The sequence below is a fragment of the Odocoileus virginianus genome, chromosome 16 (assembly GCF_023699985.2).
Source record: "Odocoileus virginianus isolate 20LAN1187 ecotype Illinois chromosome 16, Ovbor_1.2, whole genome shotgun sequence".
Classification (NCBI taxonomy): Eukaryota; Metazoa; Chordata; class Mammalia; order Artiodactyla; family Cervidae; genus Odocoileus; species Odocoileus virginianus.
Genome location: NC_069689.1, coordinates 7,278,457 through 7,301,959, shown reverse-complemented (window position 1 = coordinate 7,301,959; position 23,503 = coordinate 7,278,457). Strand labels below are relative to the sequence as shown.

Here is a 23,503-nt window from a genome sequence, read left to right as displayed (position 1 = left end):
GGGCCCCAGCCCCTACTGGGGCGGACAGTGACCACACAGACAGGCTCAGCCCCTGGGGACAAAAGGCTGCCTAGTTTTCCCTCCCACCTACGCAGAGTCAGTCCATTTGGGGCCACAGAGGTAGCCCCCCAGGTGGCCGCGGTTTGACGGCTGTGTTCTGGGTGCCTGGAGGAAGCGGGAGAGGCCGAGTCCTCCTGGGAGGCCAGCCTGGCACCAGCATTTCTTGGAAGCCCAGGAAGCACTGTCCTTGTCCTTTGTGGGCTGCACGCTGTGGGGGCTGGCCTCGCCAGCCTGGGAGGCCCACATGGTCTGCCCTGCGCCAAAGCCGAGCGCTGCTGGCGTGACATGGTGGGGCAGCCTTTCAGAGGCCGAGTGCAGGGTCCAGTGGCGAAGAATCCACCTTCCAGGGCACGAGTCACAGGTTTGATCCCTGTTCAGAGAACTAAGGTCCTCCAGGCCATGGAGCATGAGGAGACTCCTGAGAGTCCCGTGGACAGCAGGATCAAACCAGTCCATCCTAGAGGAAATGAACCCTGAATATTCATCGGAAGGACTGATGCTTAAGCTCTAATACTTTGGCCACCTGATGCAAAGAGCTGACTCATTGTAAAAAAAACCCTGATGGTGGGAAAGATTGAAGGCAGGAGGAGAAGGGGGTGACAGAGGATGAGATGGTTGGATGGCATCACCAACTCAATGGACATGGGTTTGAGGAAACTCTGGGAGATGATGAAGGACAAGGAAGCCTGGTGTGCTGCAGTCCATGGGGTCACAAGTCAGACCCGAGTGAGTGACTGGACAGCAGAATGCCACAGGACAACTCAGCCTGCCCTCTGCAACTGAGGCGTGCACACACTGCAGTGAAGACCCAGTGTAGCCAAAACTGAAAAATAAAAAGGTCTGAGGCAGCGTCCCTTTGTGGTCAGCAGATCCCTCTTTGAGAGGAGGAACTGGGCTGGAGCCACGCTTGTACACACGTGTTCGTGGCGACTGCCCAGACTGCCAAGTGTAGTCCTGACACCTGCCAGGTGGGTGAACGCAGGGTGCGTTGCCCGGCAGAGGAGCTGGCCCCCAAGGCCACGTGTGTGATCCCTTGTACAGAGCGTCAGACCAGGCACGGCCACCAGGAGAGTCCTGCTGCCACTGCGCGGTCAGGGTGGTGGGGAAGGGCAGTGACCCTGGACTGGTGAAGCGGTCCTGGCATTAGAGGCGATGGTTGCTTAGCACTGGGAGCGCGCTGCGTGCCGCTGGCTTGTGCCCCTGGACGTGGTTAGGCTGGCCGCACATCATATGTGTTTGACTGCAGCAGAGGGAGTGTAATGAGGGTGCTGGGATGGTTCTGCACCCCAGGAGACCAGTCAGGCAGGCGGACAGGGTGCCGGGCTCGGGTGTGGGGTGGGTGCCTTGGGAGACAGCCCCCCGCTAGTGGGCAGCACCCCCTTACTTAACGTCCTGGTGCCCCAGCTTGTTCTCCACCAGGTTGCCCCCAAATCCCGCTGGGAGGGGTCCCTGGTGGCTGGTTGGGGGGTGTTTGCTGGGCTCTCGTCACTTTCTGTGGAGCTCCAGCTTTTCCGCCTGAACACTGGAGCGGCGGGCAGGGTCGCGAGCATGGGCCCAGCAGGCCTTGGAGGCAGGGAGCTGCGGGCGGGGCCCCTGCCCCTCGGAGCCGCCTGGGCGCCATTGCCCGTCTCTGTGGGCCGATTGTCCCCCGGCGGCTCCTCTGTGGGTGCCTTTGTGCTGGGACATCAGCCCTTTGTCCGCCATCAGCATCGCACCGCATCTCACGGCCGTGTCTGTCTCTGTCTGCTTGCGGTAACATCCGCGTTTCTGATCTCAGGAAGGGTTCGAGTCCTGAGGAGCAGGGCAGTCCCTGGGTTGAGTGCCTGGCCCCTGTCCTCTAGGGACCTGGGTGTGCCCGGCATTTTCCTCGGCCCGGGCCCGTTGCGTCTCCTGTGGAAATCGGCGGGCGGGGTCCCCAGCCCAGCTGTCCCACGTTGGGGGGAGTGTCCCGAGGGACTGAAAGCAGCGTGTTCTCGAGTGTGCCCTCCCTGGGTTCTTGCAGCACAGGCCACGGAGCTGAGAGCTGGCAGCCGCCCAGGCTGCGCCGCTGCGCCAAGGGGTGAGCCAAGACGCCAAGTGCACGCGGGGACCGCGGCCCGGCCACGCGCCCGGTCCACGTGGGGACCGCGGCCCGGCCACGCGCCTGGTCCACGCGGGAGCACTGGCCCGGCCATACGCTCAGTCCACGTGGGGGCACTGACCCGGCCATGCGCTTGGTCCACATGCGGTGACCCGGCCACGTGCTCGGGCCTCGCACTCAGTCAGACTTCTTCTGAACACAGCGGCAGCAGTTACACCCTCTGAGGGTGAGGAAACATTAAAAGCAGATGCCTGGGGGCTCATCAGCGTGGATCCTCGCCGCTGCCCGGCTGGACTCCCAGTGGGGACCCCGGGCAGGGCTCAGGCACGTCTGCCCGGGACCCTGCTCAGGGTGGAAGCAGCCTCCAGACCCCCAGGCCTGCCGAGCCCCCCGGGGGAGTTTCCTTGCTCCGCCCTTGCCCCCCTGGGCCCACGGACCCTGCAGAGCTCCGCCTAGACCCTGCCCCGCCATGTCGCCCTCAGCTGAATGCAGCCCAGGCTCGGGGAACTTGGTCTAGGGGAGGTGCCGACCCTGCTCCGTGGGCATGCCCGTGCCCCTGGGCGGCTGGGCTGCAGGCCCGTGTCTGCTTGGCGCCCACATGCAGGACATGGGGCGGCCGGTCTTCTAGGGAGAACTGGCTTTGTGCCCTCTGCAGTGCCCACTGCCCTGGCACTCAGAGCCCAGGCTCCAAAGCGGGTGGGCTGGGACTCTGCGCTGGGACTGGGCACAGGTGCTGGCCAGGCTTTGGGGGCCTCGGGGGACCCTCAGCCTCTTCCCTGCTGGGGGTGACTTGGGGAGGGCTGGACAGACTGGCCTCCCCTCGCCCCTGGGGAAGGTTAACCGCTCCTGTTCTTGTCCGTCCACCCTGACCTGACCCGGAGCTCAGAGTGACCACTGCCTTCTGTCTCAGGGCCTGGTGTCCGTCCACCTTGACCCTGACCTGGAGCTCAGCGACCCCTTTCTCCAGGCCCAGGCCCAGGCCCGGCACTGTGTGTGCCAGATCACACATGAGTCCTCCTCGAGTCAGCTCCAGAGAGGACGTGCCTGACCCTCCCCAGCCCCTTTCTCTTCTCTCCCTCCACTCCCCCTCCACTGGCACCTCCCTCTTCCTCCGGACTCTGTCCAGCGCCCAGGCAGGCCCTTGTTCTGGGCACGGGCGGCTCCCTCCAGCAGAGTAGCCAGGCGAGGCTGGCCCCGGGAGGCCTGCCTGCCCTCCAGCTGGGTGGGCGCCGAGCAGGAGCCCCATTCTGTGAGGACGCCCTCCGCGGGGCCCGCTGACCTGAGGGCGCATGGAAACAGCCCCAAGTGTTGCCTGGAGAGACAGAGACCCCCGGGGTCAGGGGCTCAGCAGTGCCTCCTGCGACCCACCTGGCGGCAGGCGGTGCTCTGAGGGGTTGCCCTGCTTTCAGCCCAGCTGGAGCCCAGCCCGTCCAGGTGTCCTGGGCTGTGGGTGGCGCTGCGGCTGTGCCCACTCTCACAGCTGACTCCTGCATGCACTCCTCAGTTTCTGCGTTGCCAGCGCCCAGAGACGTGTGTCGTCCCTTGGGTCCCTCCACTGCCAGTGGTCCCGCAGGCTCAGCTTTGCTTGCACAGCCGGAAATAAAGACCCTGGGGTTGGAGTGTGTGTCGGGGGCCCTTTCATGCTCTTTATGGGCATCCCCTTCTCATGGGCAGGGGTGTCTTCCACACCTGTCTTTAAGGTGGTCCCTGCTGGCTCAGACGGTAAAGAATCCGCCTGCAATGCCAGATACCTGGGTTCGCTTCCTGGGTTGGGATGATCCCCTGGAGGAGGGCATGACAACCCACTCCAGTGTTCTTGCCTGGAGGATCCCCATGGACAGAGGACCTTGGCGGGCTGCGGTCCATGGGGTCAGAACGAGTCAGACACGACTGAGGAACTGAGCACCCAGACACAGCGGCTCCCCCAACGGCAAGCAGAGCCTGGGGGCTGGACAGCCTACTGAGATGCCGCAGGAGGGGCGAGTGCGCCGTCCCTCGACCAGCTGAGTCCACCAAACGCAGAAGGATGGGGCAGAAACAGTTCTGTGCGTCCACACTCGGACAGAAGAAGGGGCAGTCCTTCTTGGGACCCTCTACATGAGGAAGGGCCGGGGCCAGACGGGCCAGGGACGGGCCGGGGGTGGGTAGCCTCGGAGCACGCCTGTCGTGGGGGCCGAGCGGGTGTTGGGGACCGCCCTTCCTGGGGATTGGGGGACCCCGGCAGGGCAGCGCGGCCACCCCATGCGGAGGATGGAGGATGGCCCGGCCCTGTGCTGTCAAAACCTGAGTTGGTGTCATGTGTGGGTTTGACTCCGAACACTGAGACGCCTCATTTTAAATGCGGGGTTAGGGAGTGAGAGACCGAGCCTTCTGCCGTGGGGGCACCCAGCTCAAGTCATATAAAGATCAGGGCAAAGCTTAGGATGAAAACAGAGGAGTGGAGGTCACAAGGACCAAAACTTAATGAAACAAAACAATATTAAATATTAACAAGAGCCGGAAGTCGACTGCGTGGAGAGACTAATAATATAGCAAACTGGCAAAAGTAATGAAAAGCGAAAGCACACACACAAACGATTCTGGAATGAAATGATGTAGATAAAGTTGAAGAACACTATAAGCATTGTCAGTAAATATGAAAAATTAGTAGGAGTTTTTTCTAGAAAGAATATGAATTACTTGGTAACTGGCTTAGTAAAATAGAAAAAGTGTAGAGACCAGTTATATTAAAATCCCTTTTCTTCTCCAGAGAGCACCAGATGGTTTTATTTGTCAATTTTGCCAGGTCTTCCAAGAATTAAGTCCTGTCTCCTATGAAGTGTTCCAGAGATTGAAAATATGTTTTTAAAAAAGGTGACACTGTCCATTTTATGAGGGCAGTAGAATCATGGGAACTCCCAGTGGAAGGCACAAGAGTAGGGAGACCTCATGGACAGAGATGTGAAAACCCCAAAGAAAAAGACAGGAAAAAAAACCCTGCAAGATAAAAAAAGGCAAAAGTACCTTGTGAAATAGAAATTATCTCAGGAGTGTGTGAATGATTTATTTAACCTCAGAGTACTAGTTATTTTTATCACACTCAGAGTGAAGAGAAAATTCATGTGCTATATCCAAGAAAAACATTTGATGTAATTTAAGAGACATTATTAGGGATATGGGCTTCCCAGGTGGCGCTAGTGGTAAAGAATCCACCTGCCAATGCAGGAGACACAAGAGACCCAGGTTCGATCCCTGGATCGGGAAGATCTCCTGGAGGAGGAAAGAGCAACTCATTCCAGTATTTTGGCCTGGAGAATCCCATGGACAGAGGAGCCTGGCAGGCTCACATCAGTCCGTGGGGTTGCAAAGAGGCAGTCACGAGAGAGCAGGCGCGCGCACACACATTAGGAATATACAAAGGGATAGGAGTTTCACCTTGTTACAGCCTTCCCTGGTGGCTCATATGGTAGAGAATCTGCCTGCAAGGCAGGAGACCCAGGTTCGATCCCTGAGTTGGGAAGAGCCCCTGGAGAAGGGAATGGCAACCCACAGTATTCTTGCCTAGAGAATTCCATGGACTAAGGGGCCTGGTGGGTTATATGGTCCATGGGGTCACAAAGAGTCAGACAGGACTGAGTGACTAACACTTGTTATAGGTTAGCTACTAAAAATCTGCAGACCTGCACTAATTTTAATATATTAGCCTATGTTTGGCTATTGATTAATCCATGCACCCACATTAAAATGTATAATTCAGTTCTGTACTTGCACCAGCTGTATTTCAAGTGGTAACCACTGACTACCACATTAAACAGTGAAGTTATAGAACATTTCCATCACTGCATAAAGGTAACTGGACTTCACCGCTGTACACACACCTTAAACACTAGAAATATTATCTCTAAAACCAAGAAGAAAGGTAACTATTACCCTTGAGGTACTGGACAGTGCAACATGACATGAAAAGCAGATTGGATTGGGTTGAAAGAAACAAAAGTGCCATTTGCAATGGCATCGTTGTTCAGATGGACAATATAAGAGCCTGTAGAAGGTGTTTGAACCAGTGACAGTTATGGAAGGTGGAGTGATACAAGAACAACACACAGAATCAACAGTGCTGAAACATCTGCGTTGTGTTTCCCCTGGGAGTTTCCATGATTCTATTCCCTTCATAAAATGGACAAAATTGACAAAAATTCCCTTCATAAAAAATGTCACCTTTTTTAAAAACATCTCAATCTCTGGAACACTTCACATGAGATAGGACTTAATTCTTGAAGACCTGGTAGAATTTACAAACATTTGAAAAGAAGAAAAACAGTGTTAATCATAAAAGCAGCTAGTAGCTTATCCATGAATAAGTTGGACAAAGGGCATTCCCAACTTGCACCAGAGAAAGGGCTGACCACTTGCTCAAGGACATAAAGCACCTGAGTAAGGAGGTACCAAGGCTCTATGATGACCTGAAGTTACCAGTTCCCCCTAAATGTAATTCGGTTTTGTAAAATTCCATGAAGGAATTGAATTTGGCAAGTTACGAAGTTTACGTGAAGCGGACAAGCAACTTTCAAGAAAAAGGAAGTGTGTTTGTGTTTAGGAAGTGTCTTGCTTAGCAGATACGTGTTTAAGTAGGCTATGCTCATTAAAACAATATGCAGTTGGCAGAAATATAGACAGATTGGCTCCTGGGACACAGAGAAAGACACAGAAACACATGCATCTTCAGAGACAGCCTTTAATCCGTAAGGAAGTGGTTTGCTCTTGCTGAACTGGTTGGGGGATAGGTGGGCATCCATAGAGAAAATAATAAAGTCAGGTGCCTACCTCACACCATACACAGAACAGCTCCATGTAGATTAGTGAACTCAGTGAAAAGTAAAAAAAAAACTTTGGGAGGAGCAGTGTGAAATTAAAGAATATAGTATCCAAGAAACATAAATCATAAGACATTTAAATAAACATTTCCTAGAAACCCACTCGAATGATGGCCTCCAGCTAGGAGATGACGGGCATGATGGCCCGCAAGCCCGTGATTGCACCTGGAATAAATGAGGCACAGTGAGAAGATGCCAGCGCAGGAGGAAAACTGGCAAGATTGTGGAGTCACTCATGGCAACAGACATCTGCGAAGCTGTGCCGCCTCCCTGGGAGCCCCTAGATCTGGAGCTCTGTCCACCCGGGGAGTGGTCAGTGTTCGAGTCTGAGCTGTGTCCCCCCCCAGCCCACCCCAGTTCACACGTCAAATTCCTCACTCTCCCAGGACGTCAGGAGGTGACTGTCTTTGGGGACAGGCCTTCCAGGAGAACTTTGGGTTCAGATGAAGCCCTGGGGCAGGTCCCACCCCACTGGTAAGGACCAGTGCCATTAAAATGAGGAGGTCTGGACATACAGAGGTGCCGGGGGTGGGGGGTGTTTAGATGAGAAGCCTCAAGACGAGGCGTGATGGGGCAGCGAGGAGAGCAGCCTGAATGGTCCTCCTCTTACGACCAGAGAGCGGTCCTGCGTGCACCTGGACCCCCAGTCTCCAGGACCGTGGGAAGCAGATGTGTCTGAGCTGCCCGAGGACCCAGACCACCCCCCACCCCCACTCTGGGCTTCCAGGAGGGCACGTTGACCCCACAGCTTGGGAGACTGGTTTGACGCAGCCCCCCAGGTTCTGAATGCCCGGAGCAGACTCGGCAGCCCCTGTCAGGCTGAAGGTGCCGTGTGGCAGGTGAAGGCACGGCCAGGATGGGTAGTGTCTGCTCACTGCAGCAGCCCGAACGGCCATCACAGGGGTTGGGGGTCAAGATACCGTGTGCCCCTACAGCGAGCAAGTCCACAACAGGCGTGGGAGGTGCACGGAGTCACGTGAGCACAGCTCTCAAGAGGAGAGTTGAGGAGGGAGGTCAAGATGCAAGGGCACACGCGGGGCGGTCAGTGTGACTGGAGAAACGTGACCGGGGGCCGCCTCGTCCATGCAGATGGCGTGAGACTGGGACCTGCCGGGCAGGGCACAGCTGACGTCTCTGGCGGAGTCAGAGGGCAGAGCCACCCGCGCTGGGCTGATGGCTGGTTCAGAGCTGGCGGCCCCTCTGCCGTCCTTGGTGGTGTGTGGTTGCCTGGGTCCTTCTGTGTGGTTGCTTGGGTCCTAGCAGGAGACAGCGAGCAAGGGGCCTGCCACCCGGAACGGGATCCCTTGGCCCCTACGGCTCCGGGGCCTGGCCCACCCGCCCAAGGCAGGACCAAGGTTTCTGGCCAGGAGGCCTGCACCCAGCTGATGTGGGGCGGGCGGCGGGGGGTGGTCTGTTATCAAGGGGACAGCTGGCAGCCTCCTGGAAGGAGACTCTTCCTCCAGGTGGTGGGTGGGTAGGGAGAGCAGGCTGTGTTTCCGTGGTCATGGGCGCCTTATTAATACTTCTTTCAGAAGAGGTCTGCAGCCACCGTGGAGAACGTTGGTTCGTCTTTGGCGGTGTGGGTTTTGTGGCATCACTCTGTAGTTTTACAATGATTTAGAAGACGGACCAGAACGTTGCTTCCCTGGGCCAGGTGTGGAGCTTGGCTGTGTACACACAGGCAGAGGAAAGGGAACTCCAGCTGTGAGCAAGGCCCCCCTCATGTGGAAGGACCGGGTTTTCACGTTTTACAGCAGCAGTTCCCAACCTCTGGGATCTCATGCCTGGCGAGATGGAGCTGATGTAATCAGAAAGTGCACGATGAATGCTGTGTGCTTGAATCAGCCTGAAACCATCCCCCAGCCCAGTCTGTGAAAAAAATGGTCTTCCAGGAAACCAGTGCCAGGTGCCAAGAAGATTGGGGACTGCTGTTTACAGGGACTTTGTGTGAGACCCGCTGGGCTCCCTTTTGGGTCCTTATTGAATGTGTTGTTTACAGTGCAGAGTGCTTTACGGAATAACGGTCCTCGGTAGTGGTGAGTCACTGTTTGTGGGGATTTTTCAGTGTGTTTGTTCATGATTTCCTTGAGGGCCAAGCCTTATGCAATAAATCTTGTCCTGGGCTGCCTGTAATCCGGCCCTCAGGCCTGTCTCTCAGAGCCGACCTCGGATAGAAAAACAAGTAGCGTTTGTTCTGTTGGTCTGACTCCATCTCGGTGCAGGTGATCCTTTTGATTCTTTTAACGTTGTTTGCACGGATCACTTCAGCTTGAACGAGCCTTGGAACACTTGTGTGCGCATACATACACACACACGTGTGCACACACGTGTGCTCACACACACACAGGCGCACACGCAGAATCCCAAATGCTGCGGGTGTCATAGGCACCTGGGAGCCTCATAGGAAGTGAGGCCGTCCCGGGTTGAGACGGGCTCCCTGCAGACCACGGTGCTCGAGCCCCACCAGCTGTTTCTGTGAGGCAGAGATGTCCTCGTGGGTGCCTGGCTCTGCTTTCTGGAGGGTCACCTTCACGCTGTGGCCTCTGAACATGGGACTCACCCCCTCCCCAGTCACACATGGCATGAGGGATGTCGGCTTCTAGAAACGGGGAGTTACGAAAGCCCTGAGAGGAAGCGATTGAGACCCTGAGACCCACCCCCCCCCCCCAGATAAGGGCTAGGAAGTATTTTTTAATGATTAATTTATTGAAAGCAGGATCCAAATAAGGTGCTTGGTTTGCAACTGGACGCTATATCCTTTAGGTCTTCTGGGTTTTTCTCACTCTTGAAAAGGTACTTTAAAAAAACATACCTGCAGTATAATTCAAGCTCTGTCTCCTTTTCTGTCTAAACTCTGACTCCCGCCACCGTCTCGGGCAGGTCAGAACAGCCAAACCGAACCTCGAGGTGCCCCTACTCCCCTCTTTGCCCTGCACCCTCTGCCTGCCTCCCGTGGGAGGCACACATGTGGGCAGATGCAGGGCGGGACCTCTGCGCTCCACCGCCTCCGGCTTCCCTCCCGCACTGTGTGCGTGTGCGTGTGTGCATGCGTGTGTGCGTGCTTCCCTGCACTCGAGTGCCCTTGGCGGTGTCTGGTCTCCGGTTCCCCAGGGGTACTCCCCAGTGTGGCTGGCCCAGTGGCTTTGAGGGATGTCTCGGTTTCCAGTTTGGGGTGACGGTGAACTCAGCTGCTGTGAATGTTCATGTCCGAGTCCGTGGGTGGATTCCCAGCAGTGGGGTTGGGGGTCCTGGGGGTCGATGCCTCCAGGCCCTCCGCCCGCTGGCTCACGGCCCCGCCTCTCCACCGACTCCCCAGCTGTGGGCCTTTGGGTCTTGTTTTCCTGTTGTCACGGGTGTGCGGTGTCTCTCTCTGGCTTTAATTTCATTTCCCTGATAAGTAATTGGGGCTTCCCGAGTGGCGCAGGGGTAAAGAATCCACTTGCCACGCAGGAGATGCAAGTTCAACCCCTGGGTTGGGAAGATCCCCTGGAGAAGGAAATGGCAACCCACTCCATTCTTTACAGTTGCCAAGTATTCTTGCCTGGAGAATCCCACAGACAGAGGAAGCTGGAGGGCTGTAGTCCACGGGGTTGCGGAAGAGTCATGCACAACTCAGGGACGAAACAGCAGCAGCAGGCGTTCTCATGTGCTGGTTTATTGCCCACATGTCTTCGTTAGTGAAGAGTCTGTTAAAATCTTTTGCCTGCTTTTACTGGGCTGTTTTCATGTTACTGAGATTTGAGAAGTCTTTATATCGGATAAAACCCTTTGTCGAATATGTGATTTGCAAGCATTGTGTCCCGCTCTTAGCTCGTCTTCTTGTCCCCTTCAGAGGGTTTTTCACAGAGCAGAGCTTTACACGTTGATGCGTCCTGTTTATCAGACAACTCTCGCCCCACACGCCTGCCCTTGGCCAGCAGCACGTGGTCTTGATGGCTGTCGGTTTATGGCAGGTCTCCATGTCAGGGAGTGAGACGTGCCCAACTACGCTGTTTTCCTTTTTCAGAGTTACTGTATTTTCCATAGAAGTACAGTTGACTTGCATTATCGTCTTAGTTTTAGCATAGCGATCCAATAGTTTCACAGATTAAATTCCATTTAAAGTTGTTTTAAGATCCCGGCTCTGTTCCCTGCTGTACAGTACATCCTTGTAACGTGTCCGTTTCTCGCGTGGTGGTTTGTACCTCTTAGTCCCCTCACCTGTCTGACCCCTCCCCCCCCGTCTCCCCACTGGTGACCACTAGTTTGTTCTATCTGAGTCTGTTTCTGTTCTGTTATATGCGTTCATTTATGTTATTTTTCAGATTGCACATATAAGTGACACATGGAGTATTTTGTTTTTCTCTGTCTGACTTATTTCTAGGTCCACCCATGTTGTAAATGGCAGAATTTCATTCTTTTTTATGGCCTGGTAATGTTTCATTTTATATATATAGACACGTATACACACACATATAACACCAGGTCTTCTTTATCCATTCATCTGCTGATGGCTACCTACGTTGCTTTAATTGTCAAGAATGCGGCTGTGAAAACGGACACGCATCTTTTCAGGTCGGCGGCTTCGTCTCCAACCAGCATTCGCCTGGGAGTGGGTTTGATGGCTCTCACGATAGCTCTGTTTTTGGTTTTTTGAGGAACCTCCATTCCATTTTCCTTGGTGATTTCACGAGCTTTCATTCCCCCCACCAGTGCAGGCGGGCTCCCTTTCTCCACGTTCTCTCTAGCGTTTCTGATCTGTAGACTTTCTGATGGTGGCCATTCAGACGGCTGGGAGGCGACGCCTCATCCTGGTTTAGACTTGAGTTTCCCTGATGGTTGGGGCTGTTGACTCTCCTCATGCGGCTGTTGTCCATCTGGATGTCTTTTTTGGAGAAATGTCTATTCAGGTCTTCTGCTCATTTTTTAATCAGATTGGTTGTTTTTGCAATATTGAGTTGTCTGAGCTGTTTACATATTTTGGAAATTAAGCCCTCTTGGTTGAATCACTTGTAAATATTTTCTCCCATTCCATAGGTTGTCCTTCGCTTTGTCAGTGGTTTCCTTTGCTGTGCAAAACCTTTTAAGTTTAATTAGGCCCCATTTGTTTGTTTCTGCTTATTTTTTCCAAATTATTTCAATTGTTTTAGTTCCTTCACCTTTCCATATACATTTAAAAGTCACTTAATAATTATAAAAAAGCCTCACTGGAATTTCTTTGGAATTGCACCTGGATCCAAGTCTTAGATCTAGTTTGGGGAGAATTAATGTCCGTAGCCTGGCAGCGGTTGTGACAGCAGTCGGGAATTCCTAGCATGCAGATCCTGCGTTTATTTTATTACATTTAGGTATTTCTCTTTTTTTTTTTCTGTAAATGCAAGATCTTTTTACACACTGACTTCAGTTGTCATTGCTCATATATAGAACTGTGGCTGCCTTTTGTGCGTTGAACTGGTGTCGTTCAATCTTGCTAAGCTCAGTAGTTCTTGGAGCTGTTTCCACATTCTCCTACATTCCTGGGGACCTTCTGCATAATGGTCCTGTTGTCAGCAATAAGAAGAGCTTTATTCTGTCCCTTCGTGTGCCTCTGCCTGTTGTTTCCTCTGCCTTTGTGCCCTGGGCAGGCCTTCAGTGCTGTACCGAATTGCAGCGGTGCAGGGATGTAGCTTGGCCTTGCTCCTGACCTCAGGGGAGAATATTCCATCTCTCACATCCAGTGTGATGTTTGCTGGGGGCCTGTGGACATGATGTTTGTCATGGGGGGTAGTTCCTGTCCATTCCTGGGTCACAGATTCAGCTCAGTCGTGTCCAACTCTTTGCGACCCCATGGACTGCAGCATGCCAGGCTTCCCTGTCCATCACTGACTCCTGGAGCTTGCTCAAACTCATGTCCATCGAGTTGGTGATGCCATCCAACCATCTCATCCTCTGTCGTCCCCTTCTCCTCCCACCTTCAGTCATTCCCAGCATCAGGGTCTTTTCCAGTGAGTCAGCTCTTCACATCAGGTCGCCAAAGTATTGGAGCTTCAGCTTTAGCATCAGTCCTTCCAATGAACACCCAGGACTGATCTCCTTTGGGATGGACTGGTTGGATCTCCTTGCAGTCCAGGGACTCTCAAGTCTTCTCCAACACCACAGTTTAAAAGCATCAATTCTTAGGCTCTCAGCTTTCTTTATAGTCCAACTCTCACATCCATACATGACCACTGGAAAAACCATAGCCTTGACTAGACGGACCTTTGTTGGCAAAATAATGTCTCTGCTTTTTAATATGCTGTCTAGGTTGGTCATAGCTTTTCTTCCAAGGAGCAAGCGTCTTTTAATTTCATGGCTGCAGTCACCATCTGCAGTGATTTTGGGGCCCCAAAAAATAAAGTCTGACACTGTTTCCACTGTTTCCCCATCTATTTGCCATGAAGTGATGGGACTGAATGCCATGATCTTAGTTTTTTGAATGTTAAGCTTTAAGCCAACTTTTTCACTCTCCTGTTTCACTTGCATCAAGAGGCTTTTTAGTTCCTCTTCACTTTCTGCCATAAGGATGGTGTCATCTGCATATCTGAGGTGATTGATACTTTTCTCGGCAGTCTTGATTCCAGACTGTGCTTCATCCAGCCTGGCATTTTGCACAATGTACTCTGCATATAAGTTAAATAAGCAGGGTGACAGTGTACAGCCTTGACATACTCCTTTCCTGATTTGGAACCAGTCTGTTGTTCCATGTCCAGTTCTAACTGTTGCTTCCTGACCTGCATACAGACTTCTCAGGAGGCAGGTCAGGTGGTCTGGTATTCCCATCTCTTGAAGAATTTTCCAGAGTTTGTTGTGATTCACACAAATGATTTGGCATAGTCAATAAAGCAGAAGTAGATGTTTTTCTGGAACTCTCTTGCTTTTTCTGTGATCCAGCAGATGTTGGCAATTTGATCTCTGGTTCCTCTGTCTTTTCTAAATCCAACTTGAACATCTGTAAGTTCACGGTTCACGTACTGTTAAAGCCTGGCTTGGAGGAGTTTTGAGGATTACTTTGCTAGCGTGTGAGATGAGTGCAATTGTATGGTAGTTGGAACATTCTTTGGCATTGCCTTTCTTTGGGATTGGAATGAAAACTGACCTTTTCCATTTCTGTGGGCACTGCTGAGTTTTTCAAATTTTCTGGCATATTGAATGCAACACTTTCACAGCATCATCTTTTAGGGTTTGAAATAGCTAAACTGGAATTCTATCACCTCCACTAGCTTTGTTCGTAGTGAAGCTTTCTAAGGCCCAGTTGACTTCACAGTCCAGGATGTCTGGCTCTAGGTGAGTGATCACACCATTGTGATTATCTGGGTCATGAAGATCTTTTTTGTATAGTACTTCTGTGTATTCTTGCCACCTCTTCTTAATATCTTCTGCTTCTATTAGGTCTATACCATTTCTGTCCTTTATTGTGCCCATCTTTGCATGAAATGTTCCCTTGGTAGCTCTAATTTTCTGGAAGAGATCTCTAGTCTTTGCTTTTCTATTGTTTTCCTCTGTTTCTTTGCACTGATCACTGAGGAAGGCTTTCTCATCTCTCCTTGCTATTCTTTGGAACTCTGCGTTCAAATGGGTATATCTTTTCTTTTCTCCTTTGCATGTAGCCTCTCTTCTTTTCACAGCTATTTGTAAGGCCTCCTCAGACAACTGTTTTGCCTTTTTGCATTTCTTTTTCTTGAGGATGGTCTTGATCACTGCCTCCTGTACAGTGTCACAAACTTCCATCCATAGTTCTTCAGGCACTCTGTGTATCAGATCTAATTCCTTGAATCTGTTAATCATTGTGATTTTGGTATCGACCATCTGGTGATGTTCATGTGCAGAATCTTCTCTTGCGTTGTTGGAAGAGGATGTTTGCTATGACCAGTGCGTTCTCTTGGCAAAACTGTTCGCCTTTGCCCTGCTTCATTCTGTACTCCAAGGCCAAATTCTCCTGTTACTCCAGGTATCTCTTGACTAGCTACTTTGCATTCCAGTCCCCTATAATGAAAAGGACATCTTTTTTGAGTGTTAGTTCCGGAAGGTCTTGTAGGTCTTCACAGAACTGTTCAACTTCAGCTTCTTCAGCATTACTGGTCAGGGCATAGACTTGGATTACTGTGGTATTGAGTGGTTTGCCTTGGAAATGAGCAGAGATCATTCTGTCATTTTTGAGACTGCATCAAGTGCTGCACTTCAGACTCTTTTGTTGACTCTTTTGTTGAATGAGGGCTACACCATTTCTTCTAAGGGATTCCTGGCCACAGTAGTAGATATAATGGTCATTTGAATTAAATTCACCGAATTCCAGTCCATTTTAGTTCACTGATTCATAAAGTGTCTATCTTCACTCTTGCCATCTCCTGTTTTTTGGTTTTTTTTGCCATCTCCTGTTTGACCACTTCCAATTTACCTTGATTTATGGATCTAACATTCCAGGTTCCATTGCAGTGTTGCTCTTTCCAGCATCAGACTTTACTTCCATCACCGTCACATCCACAGCTGGGTGGTGTTGTTGCTTTGGCTCCGTCTCTTCAGTCTCTCTGGAGTTATTTCTCCATTCTCCTCTTGTAGCATATTGGGCACCTACCGACCTGGGGAGTTCATCTTTCAGTGTCCTATCTTTTTGCCTTTTCATACTGTTCATGGGGTTCCCAAGGCAAGAATACTGAAGTGGTTTGCTGTTCCCTTCTCCAGTGGACCACGTTTTGTCAGAACTCTCCACCACGACCCATCTGTCTTGGGTGGCCCTACACGGCATGGCTCATAGTTAGACAAGGCTATGGTCCATGTGATCAGTTTGGTTAGTTTTCTGTTGTTGTGGTTTTCATTCTTTCTGCCCTCTGATGTATAAGGATAAGAGGCTTATGGACTCTTTGTGACCCCATGGACTGTATAGTCCATGGAATTCTCCAGGCCAGAATACTGGAGTGGGTAGCCTTTCCCTTCTCCGGGGGATCTTCCCAACCCAGGGAGCGAACCCAGGTCTCCTGCATTGCAAGTGGATTCTTTACCAGCGGAGCCACAAGGGAAGCTCTTCCTGGTTCACACAGAGTTTTTAATCATAAAAGCATATTGAATTTTATCAGAAGTTTTTCTGAATCAGTTGAGGTCTTCTGGTTTTCGTATTTAGTCTGTTGACATGTATTACATTGATTTCAAATATTGAACCAAACTTGCAAAGCAGCCCCCTTTGGCTATGGCACATTATGCATTGCTCTTGCTAATGCTTTGTTGGAGATGTTTACAGGAAGGAGTGCTGGTCTGTAGTCCCCTTTTCCCCTTTTTATGCTGCTTTTGCCTGTTGCTGGTGCTGGTACCAGGGCATTTACTAACCACGTAAAATGAGTTGAGAAATATTCTTTTCTGTTTTCTGGAAGATATTTTGTAGAGTTGGTGTTATTGGAGTTTTCTTTCTCACACGTTTTTAGTCATTAATTCAGCTTCTTTCTATGATCTGTTTGATGAGGATGATGGTGACTCTTGCCTGCACTGGCCGTCCGCGGCTGCACTGAGCTGCTCTAGCCTGGAGCTTGGGCCTGTCCCCGGGCGGCCCTCCTTGTTGTGGAGCGCGGGCTCCGGGCCTGGGGGCTCAGGAGCTGCTGCTCGCGAGCTTCGTCACCCAGTGGCATGTGGATGTTCCCGCAGCAGAGACCGAACCCGTGGTCCCTGAATCGGCAGGTGAATTCCTATCCCCCGGGCCGCCCGGAAAGTCCTCAGTTTCTTTAGTAGATCAGGCTGTTGTTCATCCTGCTGAGTTTGGGCAGATCGCAGCTGTCAGGGAGTTGATACTTAACAGTCTCGTTCTCAGATTTTGTGTCATCGGGTTCCCTGTAGGATCCCTCATCATGCCCTTCCACGTCCGTGAGCTCCGGAGTGATGTATCTTCTGATACAGGCCAGTTTTGCCCTCTCTCTCTTTTTCTTTTGTGTTCCTAGAGTTTTTAATCAAGTCTATTGCTCTTTCCAAAGAACCAGATTTGGGTTTTATTTTTCTCTAATTGTGTCTGTTTACAGTTTCATTGTTCTGCTTTTATTCTCCTTAATTCCTGCCTTCTCACTTTGGGCTTAATTTGCTGTTTTCCTGGTGTCTTAAGGTAAAGCTTAGATTGTGCACCAGAGAGTGTCTTTCTTCTCTACTGTAAGCATTTAATGCTGTGACTCCTCCCAGTACCACTTCCGCTGCATCCCACAGTTCTCGACAGTGTCCTTCCAGCTTGCTCTGTGCTGCTGCTGATTTAGCAGAGTGTGGTTGAGTTTCCCAGTGCCTGATGTTTTCCAGTCGTCTTCCCATCGCTGATTTCTAGCTAACTCCATTCTCGTCCGAGAACATAGAGTATGTGATTCCTGTTCTTAGCGTGTGTGTGGAGCATTGCTTCATTGCCCAGGATGTGGTCCGTCCTGGTGAACATGAACTCGTTTCGTGTGTCTCCTCTAGCTTTCGCCCTGGCCCCAGAGTCAGAGCAGCCCCTGTGGGTGGAGGGGCTGGGCTGGGGGCTGTGAGGGGGCCCCTGCCTTGGGAGGGGTCCTGCTGGAGACCCTGCTGGGGTCTCACTGCGGAGAGTCAGGGACTGTCGGGGCACACTGGGTCTCCATGCTGGAGTGGAGAGTTGGAGCATCTCCTGCCTGGGGGAGGCCTCATGTCTGTCTCCTGGCGCCTGTGGACCGGGTGGAGGGCGGATGCATCTCCGTGGACAGGAGATGGGGCAGGCGGAACCCTACAGAGGAGAGGGTGGGGCCCCAGGTGAACCCTGAGGGCAGGGTCCCTGGAATCCTGCAGCTGGGAGTGGGTCCCTGGGGGCTCTCCGGTCTGTGTCTTTGCGGGCTCTCGGCCCTGCCCGTCCGTGGACCCTCTGCAGGGGGGACTTGGTCCAACAGCCTCGGTGGCCTGGCTGGGCCTGGGTCTGCACGCGTCACCAGGGTGCTGGGGTCGGAGAGCCACGGTCCGCGGCGGCCCGGGCTCTGCAGGGTGGGGCGCGGGGCTCCGGAGCCCGTGGCCGCCGCTGAGCCTGTCTGTGCCCTCACAGGTTGTGCAGCCTGACCTTGAAGAAGCTCGTGGTCTTCAAGGAGCTGGAGAAGGAGCTCATCTCCGTGGTGATTGCAGTCAAGATGCAGGTGAGGGTTCCCCCTGGCGCCGCCCTGGGGCCCTGCGGGTGTGCGTGCTGCTGGGGGACAAGAGAGGGCCCTCTCCTGTGCAGACCGCACCCCTACCCGCCCCCCCCCCCCGCACGGTGAAGAGCAGGCCGCGCGGGCCCTAGGACAGGAGGAGAGCACGTGCTGTGCGCAGACCTTTGCTGCGGAGGCTCCAGCGCCAAAAGCCAGGCTAGAGACCTGCTCCCTACCCCAGGCCAAATGCGCTCCCAGGCCCTGGTGCCCAGCGTCCCTCGAGCCTCAGAGGCTCCCCTTCTGCCTTTGAGCAAGCGTTGTGTCTCGAGGGGCCGGGACCCCAGCCCTCAGTGCCCCCTGTGCCCGGCTGCCCTGGAAGAGGGGTCCTGTTAGCCCTGTGGGGGCCCTGGCCCTCTGGGGGTCTGGGTCCCACGTCCACTCGCGGGGCGGCTCTCGGCCCTTTGCTATAACCCTGCGGCGGGGGCCCTGCCGGGCCCACCACTGCGGCCCCGCCTGCCCCCCAGCGTGGCTCATGGGTGCCCATGGGCGGCTCCTTGAAGGGGGCACATTCCCGGTGGGGCCTGTCCTCTGAGGACCCCATCGGTCAGCCCCGCAGGGCAGAGTCGGGCCTCACCCCCCACTGCAGGCTGCTGGTGCCCCATTTGCAGCCAGCCTGAGCTCTCTGACCCTGAGGGTCTGGAAGGCTCCCAACGGGACCTCCGGGAGCAGCTCAGGGGCTTGGGACCGGGCTGCCCTCGGGACCAGAGGTCAGCGTGGAGCCCAGGGCCTGGGAAGAAGAGCCGTGTCCGAGGAAAGGCCCCTGGTCCCGAGGGGCAGCGGCACTCCCAGCTCACGGGGTGATGCCCACGCAGAAATTGGCCCTGCCAGCTCGCGGGCGGCCTGCTCTGCTTGGGGCCCCCTGGCCCGGGAACCTCTCTGGGTCAGAGCAGGGTGTGGACCCTCCCTGGCCCCCAGTACCTGCGCCGTTGACCTCTGACACAGCCGACCCCCAGCTGGGGCCCCGTCCCTCCAGCTGCCCTTCCCCAAGGTCCCGCCTGGACCCCGTCCCTATGGAGCATTCGGCCTCTGATGAGTCCAGGCCCCCTCACAGCCACCCCGCCCGTCCTGTCAGCTCACCTTGGCGCCCGCTCCACCCGCCTGCCCCCCACGTGGCCTCCTCACCGGCTTGTCCTCGGGCCTCCAGTCTACTCCCGGCTCCTCCACCACCCCCAGGCCCTCAGAACAGATGAGCTGGCCCCCTGACTGACCGCTGTGGTCGCTGCCGCCCCACCCGCATCCTTGCTGGGACCCCCATTCACCTGGCACAGGCCTGTCCATTCAGGGCCTGACCCAGACAGGCTCAGGGGTGCAGGGAACTTGGGGCTATGGCTGTGATGGGCACAGGGGCAACGCTGGGGGTGGGGGGAGCGCCAGGCCACAGGGGTGTCCGCCCTCTGAGCGTGCGGGGGTCCGGCGGAGCAGCCATGGGCAGAGCGGCCCCGGCCCCCACGTGCGTCCAGAGGGCGCTGTCCTCCCTGCGGGCTCGCCGTGGTGCCCTCAGCCCCGCGGCTCCGTCAGCGTCTTCTCCGGGGCCGCGCCCGCTCCCGCCCTCACCCGTCCCTGCACCCCTCATCCCGATCGCACGTTGGGGAGCCCCCGTCCGCTGCGGGGCAGCCTCTGCTGACCCGCTGGCCCCGTGAGCTTGGCTCCCTGCGGTGCTCCCCGGACACGGCGCTGAGTTGGTCCCGCTGTGTCTGCGTCCTGCGCTCAGCGGAGCCAGTTCCGAGGCTGTCTGTGTTGGGACAGCTGTTTTTAGGATGATGCTATGGTGAACATCTTTAATCCATTTGGAACTTCTTGTGGGCCAAGGTTTGAGGTCGGGACTGGGTGTTCTCTGCGGACCATCTGTCCACGTCTCTTGGCCATTTAGTGAGTAACTTCCTGTCAGGGGCCTCCCTTGTGGCTCAGCTGGTAAAGAATCCGCCTGCAATGCGGGAGACCTGGGTTCGATCCCTGGGTCGGGAAGATCCCGTGGAGAAGGAATAGGCTACCCATGCCAGTATTCTGGCCTGGAGAATCCCATGAACTGTACAGTCACAAAGAGTTGGACACGACGACTCAGTCGTGACTACTTTCCCCTTCACTTTTCCTGCCAGCCCCCGGCTCCTTAGTGGGTTGCGCACCGGGTGTCTTTACTTCTGTCCCCGTGTTCTCCGGGTCTGGTTCGGGGCTGGTGCTGCCCTCCCCGTCCTGCGGCCATGCTGCCAGGCTTCAGTCACTGACCGCCTCACCCATTCTGCTATGGGCGGGGGGCGGAGGGGGCACCTGTCATTGTCCTGCCTTCCCGGGGATACGTGGCCTCTCGTTGTCTGCTCATCCACCTTCATCTTCGTCCCATGAGTGCAGGGAGCTTGGCCGTGACCCATCTGAGTCTCCTTTCTCAGGCGCTGGGACAAACCTCTAGAGGAGGTTGTCCCGTTGCTCAGTCATGTCCATTTCTTTGTGACCTGATGGGCTGCAGCACACCCGGCTTCCCTGTCTCTCACTATCTTCCACAGCTCGCTCAAACTCACATCCATTGAGTTGGTGATGCCATCCAACCATCTCATCCTCTGGCGTCCACTTCTGCCTTCAGCCTTTCCCAGCATCAGGGTCTTTTCTAATGAGTCAGCTCTTCGCATCAGGTGGCCAAAGTATTGGAGCTTCAGCTTCAGCATCAGTCCTTCCAAGGAACGTTTAGGGTTGATTTCCTTCTGGTTTGATCTCCCTGATGTCCAAGGGACTCTCCAGAGTCTTCTCCAGCACCACAGTTGGAAGCGGGTCAAAGGATGCGGGCTGTCTTGAGGCTCCGGATGCCCCCCGTGCCGTGGCGCCTTTGGGAATCACACGCCCAGGCCTGCCGCCGCTCCCCGGCTGCGGCTCTTCAGCTGACAGCCTGAAAGGAACCGCGTGGCTCTCTGCGACCTGCCCTCAGATTGAGTCCCGCTGCTTGTTCTGTGCCAGGGCTCCAAGCGGATCCTGCGCTCCCACGAGATCGTGCTGCCCCCTAGCGGACAAGTGGAGACCGACCTGGCGCTGACCTTCTCCCTGCAGGTGGGCCCCGCCCCGCGCGCGCGCACGGACGGCCCCTCTCCCACGGGGCGGGCTCTCCAGGGTTAGAAACGTGCCTGGGGTGTTAGGTCGAGTCTTTCCTCACCTTCCCACGATGAAGAGAGGGTGGTGAGGCCAAAACTCAGGTGCTCGGGTTCGGTCATCTCATCGGTGTTTAGAAGAGACGCGGGTTGGGGAGGGGCAGAAAGCAACTCGACATTTCAGACAAAAGGAGACGAAGCGGGGAGGGGCCGCGGAAAGCCAGTGCTGTAAGTTCGAAGCCCTCCGTGTTCTGGGCTGCACTGCTGGTGGGCTTTAGACCCTGACCCACCCCCCCCGTGTGTGAAACTGGGGGCTCCCGGGGGAGTGGGCAGACCAGCACCCCCCCAGGCTCCTCCTCCCCCCACTTCTCTTTGCATAATTAAGACCCAAGTTGTTTCATTCAGCCCATGCAGTTCTGGCTGAGCACACCTGCTGTATTAGCGTCAGTGCCTCCAAACCCCAGAACCCCCTGCTGCTGTGAGCGCATAAGATGGGCTGTGCTGCAGCCAGTCTGCAAGACCCCTGCCGGTTTCCCCCCCGACCGCCTGTGAGACCCCTGCCAGCGTCCCCTCCCGCCCCGCCCGCCAGACTGTCGGCAAGAGCCCTGCTAGCCTCCCCCACCCCCACCCCCTGCCCCCGAGGCTGCCTCACTGCCCGAGCCCCACAGCGGCTTCTGGGTTTTGTGTTGACTTTTCTTTTGGAGGGGGGTAGTGAGGAGACTCAAGTTCTATTGTTTTATTTATTTATTTGGCCATGCTGAGTGGCTTCTGGGACCTCACCTCCCCAACAAGGGACTGAACACAGGCCCCTGGCAGTGAGAGCCAGAGTCCCAGCTGCCGGACCACCGGGGAATGCCCCAGGAATCGGGTCTGCTGAGTGTAATTTCCAAAGCGTGCAGTTCAGTGTCAAGTCTGTGGCTCCTTGGGCGTGGACACAGGTGCACAGGTGTGTCGCCCCCACCGCAGCCCGCTTTTAAAGTAGGTTGTTAGTCGTGACCCTCAAGGGAATGTGCACGTTTGCTCTGAGTGCGCCAGCGTGGACAGCCACCACGGGCCCGGGAGCGGGCGTGGCTGCCTGGACCCAGGGTGCTGAGTGGACACGGCGCCCTGGACCGCCAGGCAGGTGCCCCGCTGAGCAGGAGCCCCACCAGGCACGGCCCCTCCCGTCCCTCCCAACGGCCTGACCGCACGGCACACGTCTGCCACCAGTGGCCGTTCCTGGTGACCGAGGCCCGCGGTGACCAGCGGGCAGGGAGCCCCCAGGCTCAGGCGTGTGATCCATGGGTGTCGAGGGGCGTGGCCATCTGTGTCACTGTAGCCCCCCTCCTCCGCAGTACCCCCACTTCCTGAAAAGAGAAGGCAACAAGCTTCAGATCATGCTGCAGCGAAGAAAGAGGTACAAGAACCGAACCATCCTGGGCTATAAGACGCTGGCCGCTGGCTCCATCAACATGGCTGAGGTGAGGGCGGCAGCCAGACGGTCTCCTGTGCCTCCTGGTGGGCGGGGTGGGGGTGGGGCTTCCCTGCAGGCACCCAGCCCTCACTGCCCCCCTGAACCTCCTGCCCAGCGGGAAGCAGGCTGCCTGGGTGGGTGGTGGGCCAGGGTGCTGCCAGCCCCCTTTGTTAACACAGCTTTTTTAGTGATGGTGATAGGAGGAGGTACTGCTTTTCTCAAAAGCCTCATTTTCTTACTTGACTAAAGAGTTGGCCGCTCCAGCTGAGTCCCCCAAATTAGAAAAGAATCTGGTCCCTAAAACTCCAGCATCTAGCTGTATTTGATCAGATGACCCCAAACACAGCTTCTGAAACGTGGAAGCATTTGTTCGCTGGCTTGTCCTGACAAGGCCCATCCAGGCGAATTGCTTGGGCACCTGGGATCCTAGTGGGGCACAGGTGGAGTTGGGGGGCTCTGCTGCTCAGAGAGAGGTCTGCTTGACTCTCTCGTGATCAGAGCAGCCCCAGGGCTTCCCCGTCCTGTTGGGCGATACCCAGGGGGTGTCCGCTCTGTGGCACCAGGGCCCCGGGCCCGCTCGGAGGGCCCGTCCTCCTTGGCCCGCCAGGGTCTGGTCCCTGGCGTTGCATCCTGAGGCTCAGGCCCTGTCTGGGCTGGCCCCTGGGGCTTCACACACTGCCCACTGCCACGGCGCTCCTCCTCGACGGCCTGCAATGCTCGGGGCTGGGCCTGGCGCTGACCTCCCCGCTTGAGGTAGCAGGCCCCCTCGTGGCCCAGCCACTGGCTCCGGGTCCTCTTGTCCTCCTGCCCCTGCTTGCCCGGCTGACCGTGGCCCCTGTGGT

At 55.1% G+C, this 23,503-nt stretch overlaps 1 protein-coding gene across 5 annotated transcripts in view; it reads left to right on the top strand.

Moving 5' to 3' along the window:
• PACS2 (phosphofurin acidic cluster sorting protein 2) overlaps window positions 1-23,503 on the top strand; it is a 56,628-nt gene that overhangs the window by 12,306 nt on the left and 20,819 nt on the right. For all 5 annotated transcript variants that reach the window (XM_020897693.2, XM_020897691.2, XM_020897690.2 and 2 more), the window contains exons 2-4: window positions 17,999-18,086; window positions 21,081-21,170; window positions 22,543-22,668. In XM_020897693.2, the coding sequence (XP_020753352.1) occupies window positions 17,999-18,086; window positions 21,081-21,170; window positions 22,543-22,668 (304 nt within the window). The remainder of the gene's footprint in view (window positions 1-17,998; window positions 18,087-21,080; window positions 21,171-22,542; window positions 22,669-23,503) is intronic.